At 37.6% G+C, this 17,926-nt stretch overlaps 1 protein-coding gene across 5 annotated transcripts in view; it reads right to left on the minus strand.

The window, feature by feature from the left end:
- The window catches only part of LRP1B (LDL receptor related protein 1B), a 638,345-nt gene that overhangs the window by 210,909 nt on the left and 409,510 nt on the right, over positions 1 to 17,926 (minus strand). For all 5 annotated transcript variants that reach the window (XM_077181744.1, XM_077181743.1, XM_077181742.1 and 2 more), the window contains exons 9-14: positions 17,489 to 17,660; positions 14,895 to 15,038; positions 12,794 to 13,030; positions 8,195 to 8,375; positions 5,176 to 5,395; positions 3,369 to 3,558 (exon numbers count right to left, since the gene is read on the minus strand). In XM_077181744.1, coding sequence (XP_077037859.1) covers positions 3,369 to 3,558; positions 5,176 to 5,395; positions 8,195 to 8,375; positions 12,794 to 13,030; positions 14,895 to 15,038; positions 17,489 to 17,660 — 1,144 coding nt within the window. The remainder of the gene's footprint in view (positions 1 to 3,368; positions 3,559 to 5,175; positions 5,396 to 8,194; positions 8,376 to 12,793; positions 13,031 to 14,894; positions 15,039 to 17,488; positions 17,661 to 17,926) is intronic.

A 17,926-nucleotide genomic window follows, 5' to 3' on the forward strand; every position in this document is an offset into this window, starting at 1 on the left:
TAGACTGGACACTTAATACACATTATTAGATCCTGACTTCAGGTCTGAGACTATGATCAAATGACTAAAGAAATCAACTGTTACAGCTATGGTCACCAAAACTGAAATATTATGAACAAAACAAAAAAACTCCTAAGAAATGTATTTGAGTCTAAATTTCGGAAAACTTCAGGCGAAAGAAAGCCTCAGAAAAAGTAGCCTTGAAAGTCTCTCTATCTTTACAGGGCCATCACTGTACAAATCAAAGGATGTCAGTAATACAAAGATTTAAAAAGTTCTCAGAAGCTGCCAAAATAAACAAACCAAAATACAATCTTCAAAAGTGACTCTGAAATAACATGGCCCAAGTCAAAATATTTGCAGTGATTTAATTAAAGCATGTACATGAGTTTGTCACTTCACTAAAACAGAATAAACCTACACAATAAAAGACTATTTCAGCCAAATATAGAAACACATGATGATTCTGAAGCCAAATGAAAGCTGAAAATAAATATATAGAAATTAAATCAGTAGATCAAAGTCAAATGGTCCATCTTGAAGATGAAAAGTTCTTACTTAACCTCATAATTGGGATGACAAACTCCTGCACAGTGGGTTATGTGCTAGGTAAAGTGATAAAAGAGGGGATGATGACAAGGAAAATAGAAGTACCAAGAGTTAAAGCAAAAAGATCCAAGATAAAAAGGTTTATAAAGTGCAGTCCTCAACCTGAAGGTGCAATGAGACCTTCAGTCCCATCAGTCTTGCTGAAGAGACTCCTAGGCTTAAATGTCTCCCAAAACACAGTTCAAGTAGGTTAAGCCTCTTTATTGAACAAGCTGAAGAACCTGTAAAGCCATCAAGTATTTGGGGAATTAAATTTCCTCAACTACAATTCCTAACAGCTATTTTATATGTCTGTTCTTAAATAGTCCCAATCTTTAAAATACTTTCTAAGCTATTATCATATTTTTCATGTTTTGACAGCTTTTAAAACAGTTGCTGCCCTGTTGATTGCATGTGAATAAATTAGGCCAATTCCATTTTAATTAGCTAAAAAATTAGTCCAGAGCTAAACCAATTACAACAATGTAATTGCATTTCAGTCATCGTTCTCAGAAAAAAAAAAATAAATGGACACCATGCATATGTGTTTAATATTTTCATTTAAGAGATACACTGAAGTATTTATTGCATTTGTAGCTTCTCATGAACCTAACCTCAAGTACTGTTAAATTGGGCAAGCCCACTGTTAGGATGACCCTCCACACACAAGGAGCAGCAGCCTGGTGCTCCAGCTCTTCTTTGCAATCTGAGGAGTTAAAACATTAGCTGATTTCAAAAGAGATTACTTTAACTGCTGTAAATGCACTTAATCCAGAGTTATTTACATGGAAGTAGCAATCCAGCCTTTCAAAGCAGTGGAAATACCTGCAGGGTCATGTGCTGAGTGTAAATCCAACTCCTATCATTGCAGTGCCTCACCCTCCCATATTTTATGATGCACAGAGATCCAAAGACTCAGCCTAAGAAAGTAAGGTAAATTCTAACCTCTGAAAGTAAGTGAAAAACAAATGAACAAACCAACAAGAATTCCTCCTCAAGGGGATCATGCCTCATGAGAGGGAGACAATGGAAAACACCTTTCCTTGAGGAGATCCCAAAAGCTTCATGTCCCTACCCAAAGCACAAAGCAAAGCAGGATTGGAACAGTGTCCTGGAAAAGGCCCCCTAAAAAATGCCAGTCTGAATTGAACTGTGCCCAAATGAAATGACAGCTCCTGCTTGTGTGACAAGACCAGCAGCATCCAAGCAGTCCCCTCAAATGATCACAGCCAAAAGTTTCTGAGGCATGTGCATGTTACAGCATGCTATATCTTTAATATACAACGCTTCATAAAGTGGTTTTCTGTGGTTTTCTCTGTTCAACAATTCAGCCTTGAGCCTGCTCTTCTACAAGGAAAACATGCACACACGCACAAATAGTTTCTTTAAAAGAAATTTTTATGCTCCTTTGGGAGGGAGCAATGGCAAGATCAACCTCACTGAGCATGACAAAAAGGGAAGTTCCTAAAGGCTGCAGTTAGCTTACAAAATTCCGATTACAATTTCAAACAAAGAATATATTAACAAGCCAAATTCCCTCCCTTAAGACTTTAGCTCATTCAGCAAAACTGTCTAAGAGGCAATACTTTCTCTCTCTGGTGTCAGCTTATTTGGAAGCCAACAGCAACTGCATTAAATGTCCCTTTTTTCTGAAAAATAAAGGAATTTTCTAAGTACCAAATAAAGCAGCAGTCATATTGAAAGCAAAAACTGCATCTTCTATTAGCAGGCATGGCATTGTGAAATTTGGCCACCTTGAGGGTGGATTAGGGCCCAGATTTTGCCTTAAAAACACCAACCAAACAAAACCCACACTAAATATAAGAAAAACCCCAAACAAACTATACTTTTACATGACTTTGAATGTCAGAGAGAGTCCCTGAAAGCAGCTGTGGTAAGAGGAACACTGGTGCAGCAATCCTGACTTAGCACAGTGCTACACAGACCAGCTTGGTTAAAGGAAAGGAAATTTAGATGCTGCAGTACCAGAAAAGAGAAAATTTAAACAGTAAAAAAAAATAATCTTTTAAACAGTGTTTTATCTCTATTAATTCCTGATGCTCATTTTTATGTTTGGTAGCAGACCAAACTATCTGGTAATTAGAAATATGCTTTAACTAAAGCAAGCAAATAAATACTCAGCAACTCACAGGAACGTTGTGTGTAGTAAATGGAATTCAAAGTTTCCTTCAGTAAAACACATTTTTATCTTTACCTGTAGAGTAGCAATTGTATTTTCTAAATTCCATCCATGCAAACCTATGGCTTTTATCTCATTTCTCTACTGATACAAGTAGCAACAACTATGGATTTTTCCACTACTCTCAAATAACTTTTATCCTGTGCAGCAGTGTTGATTGTAGACCAAGATGGGGGAGCAAATTAAAAAGAAAAAAAAAATGCAGGCAGGATCTATGATCTTATTTAAGAAAAGGTAAATGTAGCCATATATTTTATATCTATGAGCCAATGCAGATATGTTTCCCTCTGTAATTGACACTTGCACAGCATCTCTTGGTCACACAAGGAAAAAAGGACAATAAAGGCAGAGTGAATGCACAGAAGGAATTCAGACAGGAATAATGCTCTGATTCACTTTTTAGTATTTATGAGAAAATCAATTTCTACTTCAGTGGACTGAAACTCTGGAGAGTAAATTTCTCGTGCCACAACCCATATCTGTTTTTCTATTTTTGTTCATCCAGTCACCTCAAAATGCTTGGAAACTCTAAGGGAAAATGTCCTTTAATAACAAAACTCTGGAGAAACTGTATAAGTACCTTGCTGTTTGCGTGGATCATAAATCTGGAGCCCAAACAAAGGTGGCCTCTCACTTCTCAACAGTGTCACATTCCTTGTTACCAGATCCAACTGGAAAATTGACCCATTCATGTAATCTGTCCAGTATATATAATTTCCATGGTGTGACAGTCCAAAAGGATGATTCAAATCTTTTCCACTGTAGACTACCTGCAATTAATTAGTGGTAGGTGAGCATCAGCAAGGTTAAAAGAATCCTTAATTTTTTAGAGATGGTAAAACAAGAAATAGGAAAACTGAGATCATTACTGTCCCAAACATAACAACCTACTGCAATAAATGAAATAAAGAGTGCAAAGCCCTTCTGTGCAGCAGAACCAATATCTAACTTGAAATAAAAACTTCATAGAAATTCATGTTATGTGGCCCCCATCAGAGAACACAGGAGGTGGTGCAGTCTCTAACCCTGGAAGGATCTGAAAGACCTAGAAGTGGGGTTTGGATCATGGTTAGTGGTGAATTTGGCAGTGCTGGGTTAAGGGTTGGACTTGAAGATCTCAAGGACTTTTCCAACACAAACAATTCTATGATCCTGTGATTTTATCCCAGCAGATTCAGTTTGGAGTCATTGGTCTCATTTTTCTGGCCAGGATCCTTGCTTGAATCAAGAGCCTTTTTTCTACCTTGCCTCTAGAGAGAAGGAAGCAGCTCCTCACATGCCCTACCTTGTCTATTTCTAGACATAAACCCAAGAGAACAGGGAGATAAGGACAACTAAAATACTCTTCTGAGGTGATTGACAAACATCACCCTCTTTTACCCTTTAAATTTTCTCATTGGGCTTGAAATCTTATAGTCAAAGCTCCTCATCTCTGAACTGCTTTTGATCCAAATTCATCAACCAGTCAATAATCTGACAGCTATTAGTGGAACTAAGTACCTCCCTATCCCCCAAAATCTTTACTGTATTAAAGAATTATAGATGTGACTGATGCAGGTAAATTTTGACCAAAATAACCTATAATTAAATACAAGTGATTAAACATCAAAAACTGGTATCTTATAGTTATTTTCAGCTACATAAATTCAAGTAATTAAGCATTTTTTGTTACATCTCAGGATTATTGAGAACTCACTTAAAAAAAAAAAAAAGAACCATTCTGTGACACACTTCAAAACAAAACCTGTAGACATGGGTTTCTTATTATTCACCAGTCACTAATTTTATGAAGCAGATGGTAAAACTTTCCCAAATTATGAGACTCCAGTCTGAGCCTTAACCATTGTCAGAGTGTCTTATTCTATGCTTGTTGCTTCTACAAACCCACACAGAATGACAGCACAGACTTGTGTCCAGCTAGTAAAGGCATAAGTAACAACTAAAGCAATCTCTCTCTATCTCTAACAGTATTTGCTGAGTGCTGCCCCTCTGAATATGACCACAAATGCTCAGAAGGGGCACAGAGACTCAGAAAAACCCATCCAGAGAAGTTCAAGGAAAAACCTCTCTCTGGCAAAACCAAAAAAAAAAGGGTTTTTCTACTGAAAAGCTCTTTGCAGATTCATGGCTCAATACAAATATAACTCATTGCCACATGAGAAAAATAGGTAAAAAAAATAAAATAAAGCCAGGTTTAGTGTCACTTAGGCCAGAGGAACACCCTAAGCTGTGTTTCAGCCTCTCACTCGAGACTGCCACCATGGTTTCACCCGGGACACGCCGCGGGTTCTGCAGACTTTAAAATCCTTGGGGAGTATTTTAACACAACCCAATGAAATCCAGAGACAGAACATGCCTGTGGCAAACCAGCAGCATTTCTCTTTTACCTTTCTGTCAGTCCCATTCAAATAGATCCTTTCAATGTGATCATAATAGGCATCACACCAGTAGAGCACGTTGGCGCGGTAGTCCAGAGTTAAACCATTTGGCCAGAGCATCTTTGATGTGACAAAAACCTGCCGGCTGTAGCCATCCATCCAGGCCTTCTCAATCCTCCCCACGCTGGCATCTATTTCATCTTCCTCCCAGTCTGTCCAATACATCCATCTGGGGAATTACAGAAATGAGCATTCACATCCCGTTTTAATCGGGTGAATTGTACCGCAGGCTTTCAGCAGCAGCTCCTCCAAGCCAGAGCAATTTTGACTTTTGCACGTTTCTTTCCATTGCTGTTTCTGCAACTCTATTTACTGTCCCTGACCACTGGATGCTGCTGAAGTGACACTTATGTTATTTTGCTCATATTGTGATAAATTACATGAATACCAGAGAACCAACAGACAAGAAAAGTGAAAGAATTAAGACTTTATTTATTCCCACCAGAATTATAGGGTTTCTTTATCTGTTGTTTTTTTTTAAAACCATTACTTGTATTGACTTTGTCAAAAACCTCACATTTACAGTGAGCTGGTTCTGGCCAGGTCAGTGTGCCTTTGTGATGTAAATATCCTTTTTATTACACCTAATTCTATCAAAGAAGTTGTAGCACAATAATTATTTGCGCTCTGGTTTTAGAGCTAAAGGGTGACCTTGATGTTCTCTGAACTTCATGAAAGCAGCTAAATCACTCAGAAAAGTGTAAGGTGTACTTTGCCCATCACAAAAATGTTTAGAAACAGTTGCTTTGAAAATTAGTTGGAAAAAAAGCCAGTAGGAAATTTGAGCATAGTTTTATGGCTTATAGTAGAGCAATATAGATTAAAAAAACCAAACAAAGTCTGAAAGAAAGGCACCAATATTGCTTTGGAAAAGTTTTTAAAATCTATTAATTCCTCTAAAAGTATTGGCTCAGAGGAATTCTATGAGCCATTCTCTACTGGAAACTACAGAATAAACCTTTCCTTATTGAATTATTCTGAATAGCATATTCTATTACAGAATTTGCCCTTGAAAACAGTGATTTGAACCACTTAAAATATGCAACTTGAACTTGCACAAAAACAGAGGGTAAAAAAATATGCTAAGAAACCACTTTTCTTTTTTTCACTTTTTTTAAACATGTTTTTCCCTAAGGAAATGAGTTAATGGGAAGAAACACTTAGAAACCTGTAAGCACTCTGTGAATCATCTCAGATTGTATCACATAAAGTCACATCATTTCATAAATGAAAACATTTGCCAGACAGCAGATGTTTACTTTTAGTCAAACCTAGGACTTCAATTAATATGCAAAAACTTCATGCCAATCTTAAATCCTATTTGTTCATCCTGCTTTAATGGCTGTTAATATATCTCACCTTTTCTTTCACCAGATTTATGTTTCTGAAATACCCTCTGTGATCCTAACCCATTAACCATTTAATTGGCCTCTACTTGGAAGAATAAAGTCCTGAAATTTAAATACTGAATTTTGAATGATACACTGAAGTGAAAAAATATTTTCTTATCACATCTGTGTAAATTATATCAAATCTACTAGTCAAAAAAAAAAATTCAAATGTAGTTTTATGTATAACCATAATTTGATATTTATGAGAAACTGGATAATAAAAAGAAAGAAAAAATGCATTACACAACTTTTCAGATCTGAACATGCAGCTTTTTTGTTGACTTTTCATTTCTCTCGAATTGCCCTCTAGAAGGTTGTTTTGGGTTCTGTTAATGTTTTTGTAAATATGTGCAAAGAACATCAGTCTCTTTTTGATCCACAAGCCTTACAACTCCATTGCATGTTTGACTCTAACAGCACTAGGTTTAATCACAGAATTATAAACCCTGCACATGCCCTGAGGCTGAGGTCACTATGGCACTTATTTTATTGGGAGACAAAATATATTTTACAAATATTTACATGACTTCTCAACAGCAATTACTGAGCTTTTCCCCATTAACTTTTTGTCTGGCCTTATTCCATTTATCCTGTCATAAGCTAAAACCTGCTCACAGTGACAGGCATTTATGTCAGTGTGCTTTAATTGTATCTCAAAATGCAGTTAATGCTCCAACACTGGTTAAATCAGGACTAAAATTTTGAAAACACAATTAAAAAGCCATAATAAATGCTATCCCTCAGGAAGAGCTTCCATGAGAAGTCTAATCATGAAGGACACGCTATTTTATTAGAGAAGTGTTTTATATAATGGCCCTTTTCAGGCAATACATCTTCATACCCTGCTTCCTGTGCCATGCATTTACTGAGCTGGAAAATTTAACAAAGTAATTGCAGGTGTGGTTATAGCTCATGGTCTCATTTTATACCCTCACTGTCTGACCTTAATGAATTGTAGCCTTTCCACAGCCACTTCCACTCCTCAAAGGACAGGCTCAAAGGGAAAACCTGAGAGGGTAAATATTTTCTATAATAGGAAAATAGCAATCAATCCAGCCACACTGAAGCTACCCACCTCCATCATTCTTCAGTGATTGTTTAAGTAAATGACCATTATACCACAGTAATATAATGTGGTTTTCTTTATTATGCAGCCTACCAAAATTGATTTAAGCTTATAAGTAATGAAGAGTACCTGTCTTGGTTTTGTAAGTCAATGTGTGCAAGGATATGGTCATAACTGGCTCCAGAAATTGAGATTACAGAGAGAGAAACACAGGGGAGCATCTTAAAATTCACTTGATATTAAAAATTCATACAGGACTTACTCCTCCAATTTATTTGAGAAAAAGGTGAGTCACATTCAGATTAACAGGACAGACATGCAACAGTGACGGGCATACAAATTCTTCTGAAGGCTTCAGGGCAAGAATGCTGGGCAGGAACTACAGATACATTACAGACTCCTCAAGGATTACAGATCACTACATGACTCTACAAACCTCATCCTGAGCCAATTGAATCCTGTATTTATGCCACAAAGACAACCATCACAGAAAAATCAATTTGCTTCATACCCATTGACAGGATCGACAACAATTCCTCTGGGGTGGGACATGTCTCCCTCCAACAAGGTTTTCCTGCTCTGAGCAGCTTTTTCCAGTCTGGCAACAGCAATGGTTTTCCTGTGGCCATCATTGGTCCAATACAGATTATTTCCAATCCAGTCCACTGCTATGCCTTCCACATTATCAAGATCTGTTGAGACAGAGAGAACAGTGTTATTTATGTTCTATATGTTCTATTTATGTTCTATATGTATTTATGTTCACTATTTGTTATGTGATATCTATGTCATGTTTTTAAAATTGCTTTTTTCCCGTATCTACTGAAGGCCCAAAGCAAATTACAGATATTTGGTACCAACCAAACCTTGTTCACCTAAGAAACTAAACCTAAATTTTGTAAATCAGTCACAGGTGTAGAGATGACAATATGTCCTGTGAGACAAAATATGAGAAAGCTATTTGGGGAAAAAAAAAAAAGTGGTATGAGTTCAGGAGTCTTGCAAAACGTGTTTTAACATTTTTATTGATATCTCTGATACATCTGAACATCACTTTTGGGAAATTATTTTTCCTTGTGGTTTAAGAAGCTAGAGGGAAGCAAAGTGTCAGAATGAGCGCTCTGGGACATGAAACAAGAAGATGATGAAATTTCTAACCCAGCAACCACCTGGTCTGACAGGAATCACCCAAAGCACAGAACAACTGTGTCTGAGAGCAGTGCAGCAGCTCAGCCAGCTTCCCCAGGCTGATGGACACTGCCAGTTTTATTTTTCATCTCTCAGTGCCTTTGCTACATTCTTTTGAAAAGAAAATGTCAGAGGACATTGAAAGTTCCTGAAAGAGGAGAGTGGCCTTTGGTCTTGGAATGGTCAAGGAGGTTGAGAAAAGTGCTAAGAATGGAAGGGAAAAGAAGAGAGAATTTAACCAAGGATCTGGAGCCCAAGGCCCAGAGGGAAAAAAAAAAAAAAAAAACCAAAAAGCTGCTGAACAGAACAGGCAACACAGAGAGAAACTTGAGCTGTGCAAGAAATGTCCTATCAGGCTCTGAGGGGCCTCAGCAGATTTTGCTCAGGTTTTGCTCAAGAAAGCACTGACAGGAGTAAAATCAAGCTTGAGGACAAGGAGCTATTTTTTCAAAACCCATTTTATTTTTATCCTGTCTGATATTGGCAATTTGAGCTAAACACAGTTTTTATACTAATAAGATCAGATTTTTATATTAATAAGATCATATTTTTCAGGAAAATATTTGCTGATTGCTTTGCTTCTTTGGGAGTCAAACCAGTTCAAATATAGGCTGCATTGGTATCAGCAGCAAAACTGTTAGATTAGAATGCTGGACACCTCCTAAAACTGACAAGACTTTTACTCCACATCTACTCAGCTTCATGTAATACTGTCTTTGAGCTACCTTGCTTCTGCAGGAATTTTGGGGCAAATGTGATTCTAAACAATATATAATTTAAGTCAAAAAAACCCCTTTGTGGTAACTAGATAGTAAATATATCAGAAAGTTTGGGGTTTTTTTAGGAGAATTCTACAGCATGACCCTATAGAGATAAATTGCATTGGTTTTGTGGAGTTATAATTAAAAGTTCACTTTTATTTCACTAAAAGCTTTAAATACATTAATGACTCTTCACATGGGTTTCACATCAAGTAGTAAACAGGAAGAAAACAATGGTCATTCTGCCATTCTTGTCTTGATTTGACTACAGGAATTCAGTCCTTCTGCAGTAAAGCCCTTTCAGCATAAAAGGGATGAGGTAATAAAAAAGCCTTGTGATCATTCTCCACTTGCTAATTGAAAAGTTAACATTTGTAACTCTGGAATTTCTACCAGAATTTTCCTACCAACACTAATATGAGAGCTCCAAATGTGTTGAATGTAGATGGGAGGTTTTTAAAATCAGTTCTAGAGGCAGCAGTTTGCCACACTGCCTTTCAGTATGAAACAGAGAATGGGCACAATATGTGATTTGGTACAGAATGGCCAAGCTCACCAATGCCATGTGTAATAAATAGTGCCACAAATGCTAGATTGACATAAAACCTGATGGGGAATAATTCTTCTATACACCAACAATCTAAACAGCTTCCAAAGAGTGTTACAGACTTACTGTGGCCTTGTTTAAGCAACAGGTCAACAAATCTTGAATAATATTTACAAGTAAATGTTACAAGAATTTTAGTGTCATAGAAACCCCCCCCCAAAAAAAAACATTAGCGGTACAAAAAACAAATAAAAACCCCTGAGCTTGTGTTTCTGTTAACTGAACAGTATTTAGATCAATTTAAAAATGTCAGTGGTATTTAAAAACACAGACATTAAATTGTCTGGTTGGGTTGTTTTTTTTCCCCATTTTTAATGTAAAAGACTGATTTTACATGCAAGTTTGAAAGGTTAATTATAATTCTTGTTGCTGGTGGAAGTACAGTACTGCTGCAGCTGTGCCACCAGCTCTAAGCCAGGCTGTGCTGCGGGCTGTCAAATTGTTATCAACACTACCCAGCAGTTTGCTTCCCAAAGTGAAGAAACAGAAATCACAGCTGAAACTATATGGGAAATCAAACTCCAGCAGTGTGAGGTGCTCAGTGATCTCAATTCCCAGTCAACAGCTGTAGGATCAGGCTCTCATGTAGGTAAACTGTAATTATCTGAGCTGCAATGCTGTCTGAACAAGTGTATATATTCTCAAAAAAAAACTGATAGCCACCAAAAAAAGGCAACTTCTAATCTGAGAAGTGGCACCTAGCACAGCTAGAAGTTCTTAGCAGCATGCTGTTCAAAGCAAATATTACACCACCTCCTGACACACCTGATTTTCTGTAGTAGCCTTCCACCAAGGAATGATTTAATCTGTCCCTGCTGAGTCCGTGAGAGTTGACAAGAATAAAAGCTGAGGTGTTAGGGCTGGAGGCCATATTAATTTTTTAAATCATGAAAAATACATTAACAAATGTTCTTTAAAAATACTTAAAAGTTATGAAACTACACCAAGTTAGAACTAACAATGTAAGCTCCTGGGAAAGGGGAGACTGACAGTGACATATTTTTGGTCTTTGCAAATAGAATCACCAAAAATAAACCATAGATAATCCACATCTCTTTCAGTATTGCATTAATTTTTTTGCTATCTTGTACTTATAAAGAGTAGACACTGCACTTAATCATTATTTACAGGAATATCACCAATTTTCTGGTTTGGCATACAAAGTTTATTCATGTTTCACTAGGCCAATCCCAACCTGTTTGACCCCGACTGTCTGACTCCAAGCTGTCTGACACCTCTCAGCCAGGATGCTCCTTGCTGCTCCTCTATAATGCTTTAATTTACATATTTCCTGCTCCTTCCTCTACTCCACATTTGAACTACTTCCCTGTCAAATGAAATGCACAGTTAGGAAAGGAAAGTCAGCAATGGAAGATGTGAGATGTACATTATCCATTCCCGTGCTGGCAGTGAAATGAAGAATTACCAGACTGACAGCTGAGTATTTGTTATTTTCTGAGACAAATGCCCTTTATTAACCATTCACCAGAGCAGGGTAAAGAGCCTGTCACTATTCCTTGCAATTGCTGCTGAAGGGATCTTTGTGCAGACTCTGAGGAGAGACCTTACACTAAAAGAGCATCATATCATTGCACAGAGGAGATGGCTCCTCAGAAGTGTGCATTAAAACATGCCTTATGAATGACAGGGAGTGAACATCCCTCTGCTGAAACAATGGTATTTTAGTTACTTTCACTGTCCTGAGCTTCCATTCACAAGTAAATATATTAAGCTCTCTGAAGGCTAAGATGAATATTTATGCTTCTTCTTAGATTGAGGACCAGAAAATAATTACTGTAGAATGAATTGCAGCTGAGGCAGTTGCTACCTCCTGCTGAAGCAATATTTCAGAGAAGGGTCCATAAAGGAAAGCAAAATATAAATTGACAAACTGGAAGATTTTTTCACTGCAACAACATTTGGTGTGATGAGATATGATTCTAAAACAAGGAGATTCAGTGTAGTGGGAGATGTGGAAACTAAAGACTTGCTGGCATTTTCTCTTATTGCTATAATAAATGTTACAAGCATCTTAATTAAGGTTCTAATAAATGTTTAGGTCTAACTGTTGCTTCCACACTCACAATGGAAAATGCATCAGGAAAGACAATGCTTTTTTCTTAATGAGTTTTCAAGCACTACAGACAGTCTCATTCTGCCAAACTACTTGAATAAGCTCCAGAATCCACAGTGTGATGCAGGCTGGAGTGAAGAAGTCTTAAAAAGTCTGCAAGGATTTGGGATGGCTCAACAAATATCCAGCTAGTGGAAGGACACAGTGGAGAAATTGGAATTACTCACCAGTGGTGAGCTTAAATGGACACAGTTAAGAATTCACAACAGAGTCACTTAACCAGACTTTGCATTTCTGCCCTCAGGAAAAAAAAGGAAAAACAGGAGGCTGTAAAAAAGTATCTCCAATTCTGTTCAAGGTCAAATTTGTGTCTGTTTTCCACGGGAGACCCAAAAAACCCCTTTAAATTATCTGCAAATGTCAGTTCCACTTCTTGGTAGTGAGCACCTCTGAATGTCACCACCACCGAGCATCACCCACCATCTTTGAGGATTGTTTCTCTCTCTGTGCCATCAATTTTCTGTCGTCCTATCAGGAAACTGGTGGTATCAGCAAAGTAAATGTAATTGGTTTCAGCGTGGAAGTCCAGAGCACGAGGATTGACCAGGTTCTCGATGGGGATCATGTACTCATCTGACATTTTGGTATTCAGGTCCATTCCCCGGATTATTCCTGGCCGTCCCTTCCCATAAAAAAGAAACAATTCATTCTTTGGTCCTGCAAAAGAAAGATTACAAACATAAACAACTGATGCTGCCTAATCTTCTTCACAGTGCATAATGTCCCTGTTTAATTAACTGGCATAATTAGTGGGGAGCAGGAGCCTTATTCGATACTGAAAATTAAACTAAATATATTCTGAAGGTATCTAGATTAAAAAAACAAACAAACAAAACCCCCAAAAATGGAAAAAAAAAACAAACCCAAGGAAAAAATAGCTAATTTCATTACCTTATTCAAAATACAAGTTAATTCAGTGAGCTGCTTACATCTAATTCTTTTTTTTTGCGTAAAAGTTCACACTGAAAAAGCAATTGTGAATCACAGAAGAACTTTGCATCTGCTGTGAAGTGGACATATATAGCTCTGTAGACATTTAATTTTACAATTCATTAGGATCTATCAAGGTAATGTAGACCATGACTGAAGTAATCTTAAAATCTAACAACACCATGAAGGCCAGCATATACAAAATGGTTTTTTTCCACCCAAAGTTTCTCAGAATCAAACAAAAAAAAGATAAAATTTCATTAAGATTGAAAAGAATAAAACAAACCAAAATACTCTGTTCTTTCCAGCTGAGGTAGAAAACATGGATATCAAAAGTTCATATTTCTAAGATTTTTACAATTTAAATAATTAAGCTTCTTACAAACAACTGGAGCTTAGCAAAGTGATTTTCTTTCCTTAAAGATACTTATCCTGAGAGCATTCATGATATCAATATACCTCTTAAAATTCTCTCTATATTTTTCCTGCAGGCTCTCAGGGTTTTTTGATGGAATTGTCAGTGAAAACTGCATCAGGTTTGAATGAGGTCAAATAAATCCATCTACCAACATCCATCAGAGTATCTAACTGCATGTCTTTTATCTGAACTAAATCAAAACCAGGCAAAAACCAGGCATTCCCCAAAACTCCTGTTGGCTGTAGGTGACCAACAGATTGTGCACATGTAACCCTAGGTATAACCACAGCTGCACAAATCACGTTTGTTTTCACAGGGTATTCTGAGAAAAAGCTTGACTTGTTCACATGAATGTTCTGCTTTTGTGCTCCACGTTGATTGTATGGGTGGAAATTGTAGCAGTACCTGTGTGCTGTGAAAAGCCACGGCAAATAAATAAAGAGTGAGGCTGATTGATGCAAAGCTTGTGATAATTTTAGTGTTCTTTGAGCATTCCAGGTTTAACCTGTCACTCCTGTGAACTGAGCCAAATCAAACAACTTTAAGGGAATTAAAGGAGCATGTGAACGAAACATCAGGTACACGTTGAAAGTGTGTAATATTATATAGTGGAAAACTTAGAGTTTCATGTTTTAGAATATAGTAATATATATAAAGTAAGATAGAATTTAGGTTTTTCTTTACCTTTGTTATGAGTTTAAGTAGTATTATAATTAATAAATTGTAATTAAGTTATAATAACAGTTACCATTAATAACTGTAATTAAATAAAAATATTCTTTATATTACTATAGGTCTACTATATTACTATAGTAGACCTATAGTAATATATAGTACTAACCTATATAATACTACTATATTATAGGTTATAAGTAATTATTATTAGGCTTAAAGTAAAAATAATTTTTTAATTAGATATTTTATCTTTAAAAAAACTTTAGAAAAAATAAATCTCTATTTTTAGTTTGTTAAAATATTGTAAAATTCACAGTTTGTGAGACTACAATATAGATAAGAATTAATAAATATTTGAATTTCACCAAAAAATACTGTCTCACACATTTAACTTGAAACAAACTCTACCCCAAAGCAGCCCATGTGATTTGCTAGAGAACACCCAGAACCATCCCCTGGATTATTCCTGGCTGGCAGCCTGTGACCTCAAGGACATACTTTTGCATGACCTGCCATCACTCCCCAGGATGAAGCCAGTCCTGCAGCGACAGGTCCTTGCTTTGTGGCTGCTGCTGAGCAGGCAGATGTGGGAGCATCCCCCCGGCATCCCAGATGGATCCAACTCACACGCGTGGCTTCTGACTACGGCGAGGGGAAAACAGCTCACATCATTGAAGGCAAGGCAATTACATCAGCATGGGGAGAGGTAAGACAGAGGGAAAACACAGGGAAAGGGAGTTTGTGTCACAAGAAATCTTTCTCCAGAATATAACTGTGGCATTCACATTCTCTGAAAAATCCCTTCCCCCAGGATTTTTCTCCTGGAAAGCTGAGAAGCTTCAGAGAAAAGGAAAACAATTCTTATCTCATTTGCTTCTCCTGTGTTGTGCTCATGCGGAATGTGCTTGGAGATTGTTTACCCACAGGTGATTGTTTCATTGGATTCTGGTGTGAGTTGTTTTCACTCTTTGGCCAATCAGTGCTAAAAGTCATTATTATCTTTTTAGCATTGAGTAAGTATCCTTTGTGTATTCTTTAGTATAGTTTAGTATTCTTTAATATAATATAGTATAATAAAGTAATAAATTAGCCTTCTGAGAACATGGAGTCAGATTCACCATTCCTGCCTGCGTTGGGGATCCCTGGAAATACAACATATAACTGCTAAGGAAGGTGTTTTTTAAAGATGGTATCCAAGCCAGGCCAATAATGCCCAGGGCTATCGTGCCCATGGCTGTGTGCAATCACCCCTTTGTGAATGAGCTCCTGCACTGCATTTGCTGGGCAGTGCTTCCCTGGGGGAGCTGACACTTCTCCCCTTTTCCATTTGCTGCTTTGGTTCATGGGGTTGGTTGGGATTTTCTGAGGACAGAATGCATCCCATGCCCACACAGTCTGGCATTCCTTCTACTCCATTAGACAGCACCATTCTGGGCAGACACATATGCTGAAACTAAAGAACAGAACAAACATCATCGAATTCTTCCATAGTTATAGAATCACAGAATGGTTTGGGTTGGAAGGGGCCTTAGAGCCCATTTTATTCCAAACCCCTGCCATTGGCAGGGACACCATCCACTAAACCAGGACGTTCCAAGCCCCATTCAACTTGGCCTTGAACACTTCCTGGGATGGGGTGCAGATTTGTACAGTTGGGATATAAATCCAGCTGAAGAAGTCAAAGAATTCCTTATCCTTGATTTCATATTTCCAAATGCATGGTTCCGTATTAGCAGCCTAATTTTTAATTTTTTTTTCTTAACTGTTTAAGGCAATATGCTGAGGAAACAAAACCTGCCAGGCTAGCTTACATTTTATAAGCTGGCTTAAACCAGAAAAGAGTATTCTAGTTGAAAAAAAAGTTCTGTTCTTCCTACTTTACCTCAAGCTTTTCAGGTTTGTTTCTTTTAAAATAAAGCAATCAAGTGGTTTAGGGTCGATAAGGTTAAAGGTAATACAGAAACTTCACCAAGCTGAGACAGCTGTTACAGAGAATCTTGACAAGCAACAAACATGTCCATTCAAAACAAAAGGAGTAGTGGAGTAATCACAGGATGTAATAAAAGATTACACTGTGCTCATGTCTCTCCTCTACTCAACCTCCCTGACTCCCTCAGGAGTACGAGAGGGATGATTATAGCAAAGAAAGAGTCTTTGCAGCCTCCTTCAGACATTGACATCTGCAAATCAATGTCCTCAGCTCCAGGGTGAAAATTAGTTCACCCACTCTACATCAATTTAGAGTTTGCTCCCACTTCACAAACTTCTTCAGAAGCAGTCATTCTGTTTAGAAACATTGACATTGAGAATTGATGTGTTGGCTTTTCTGTCTAAGCAGTCATGGCAACGATTTATTGTTATCAGTAACGCCAAAAACATTCCCATAAAGCGTCACGGTAAACATTTTGGATCTTGCTATCCTTGCACAAAGTTCCCAGATCTCCCACTGATGTTCTGCATACAGAAAGGATGTGAACAGATTACAGTCACACAGGACTACAGACCTCAGAAATTGCTGTTTAACCAAAAAATTCAGAGATAAAAAAGAGTTCTTTCATTCTAGATGGAAATGAAGATTTCTTTCACAGATGGCAAAGCCGATATTCACACAAAGCAAGGACACCCTGTCAGAATTTCCCTCTCTCACCAGGTCTGTGCTCTCACCAGCTCAGCTGCCCACACCTCTGTGCCTTTTTGGCAGCCCCAAAGATGGGAGCCCACCTGAGGCGTGGGTCTGTCTGAAAAGCAGACCCAGAGATATCAGGAATCTCTGAGGTCTGAGACCCAAAGCATGTGGACAACACTGGACATCCAACAACCCTGAGGGTGTTAAGTTCTCAGAGTGCTGAGTGCCACAATGTGCAGAGCAGGGCTCTTGGGCAGTTCTCCAAACTGAATTCTCTGGAAAGGGTTGAGTTGGAGCTTGGGAAAAGTGGAACAACCACACAAAACTCAAGGAACACAAAGTTGTGCCACAAGGACAAATTTTAATTCCATCTTCAGATACTTTTTTTTCTGGTAGGACCTTTTTGACTGCACTAGCACTTACTATCTGGTTTTGTGCTTTCTGGAGAGAGGAAATTTGATCTTACCTGCTGCTTGAGTTCTCTTCTGGAACACACGGATCTCTTTGGCATTGTCCAGCCTGGCAAGAGCCTGAACATCAGTACCATTGTACCTGTGGATTCGTAAAATGCTGAGGTTGTCTGAATTAACTGTGTACAAATAGTTCTCAAACACTGCCAAACCACAAAGATGCCTAATCTGGAAAAGAAACAAATGGTATCATTATTTTAGCTCAATATTTATTTATATCTGTGGATTGTAAATGTCAAACACTGCTGTGGATTGTATGTGATAAACTGCACAAAAGGCTTTCTGAGTATTTGTAAATATTAAACACAAATGACACTAAAAGTATAGTTCACATTTTTGTAGTCTGAAATTTATAATTAGAAAAGCTTTGTAAAAGAAAGGTAGAAAATTCAAATTATTTAACAATCTAAATTCCTTTACTCTACAAATTACCC

The sequence above is a fragment of the Agelaius phoeniceus genome, chromosome 7 (genome assembly GCF_051311805.1).
Source record: "Agelaius phoeniceus isolate bAgePho1 chromosome 7, bAgePho1.hap1, whole genome shotgun sequence".
NCBI lineage: Eukaryota > Metazoa > Chordata > Aves > Passeriformes > Icteridae > Agelaius > Agelaius phoeniceus.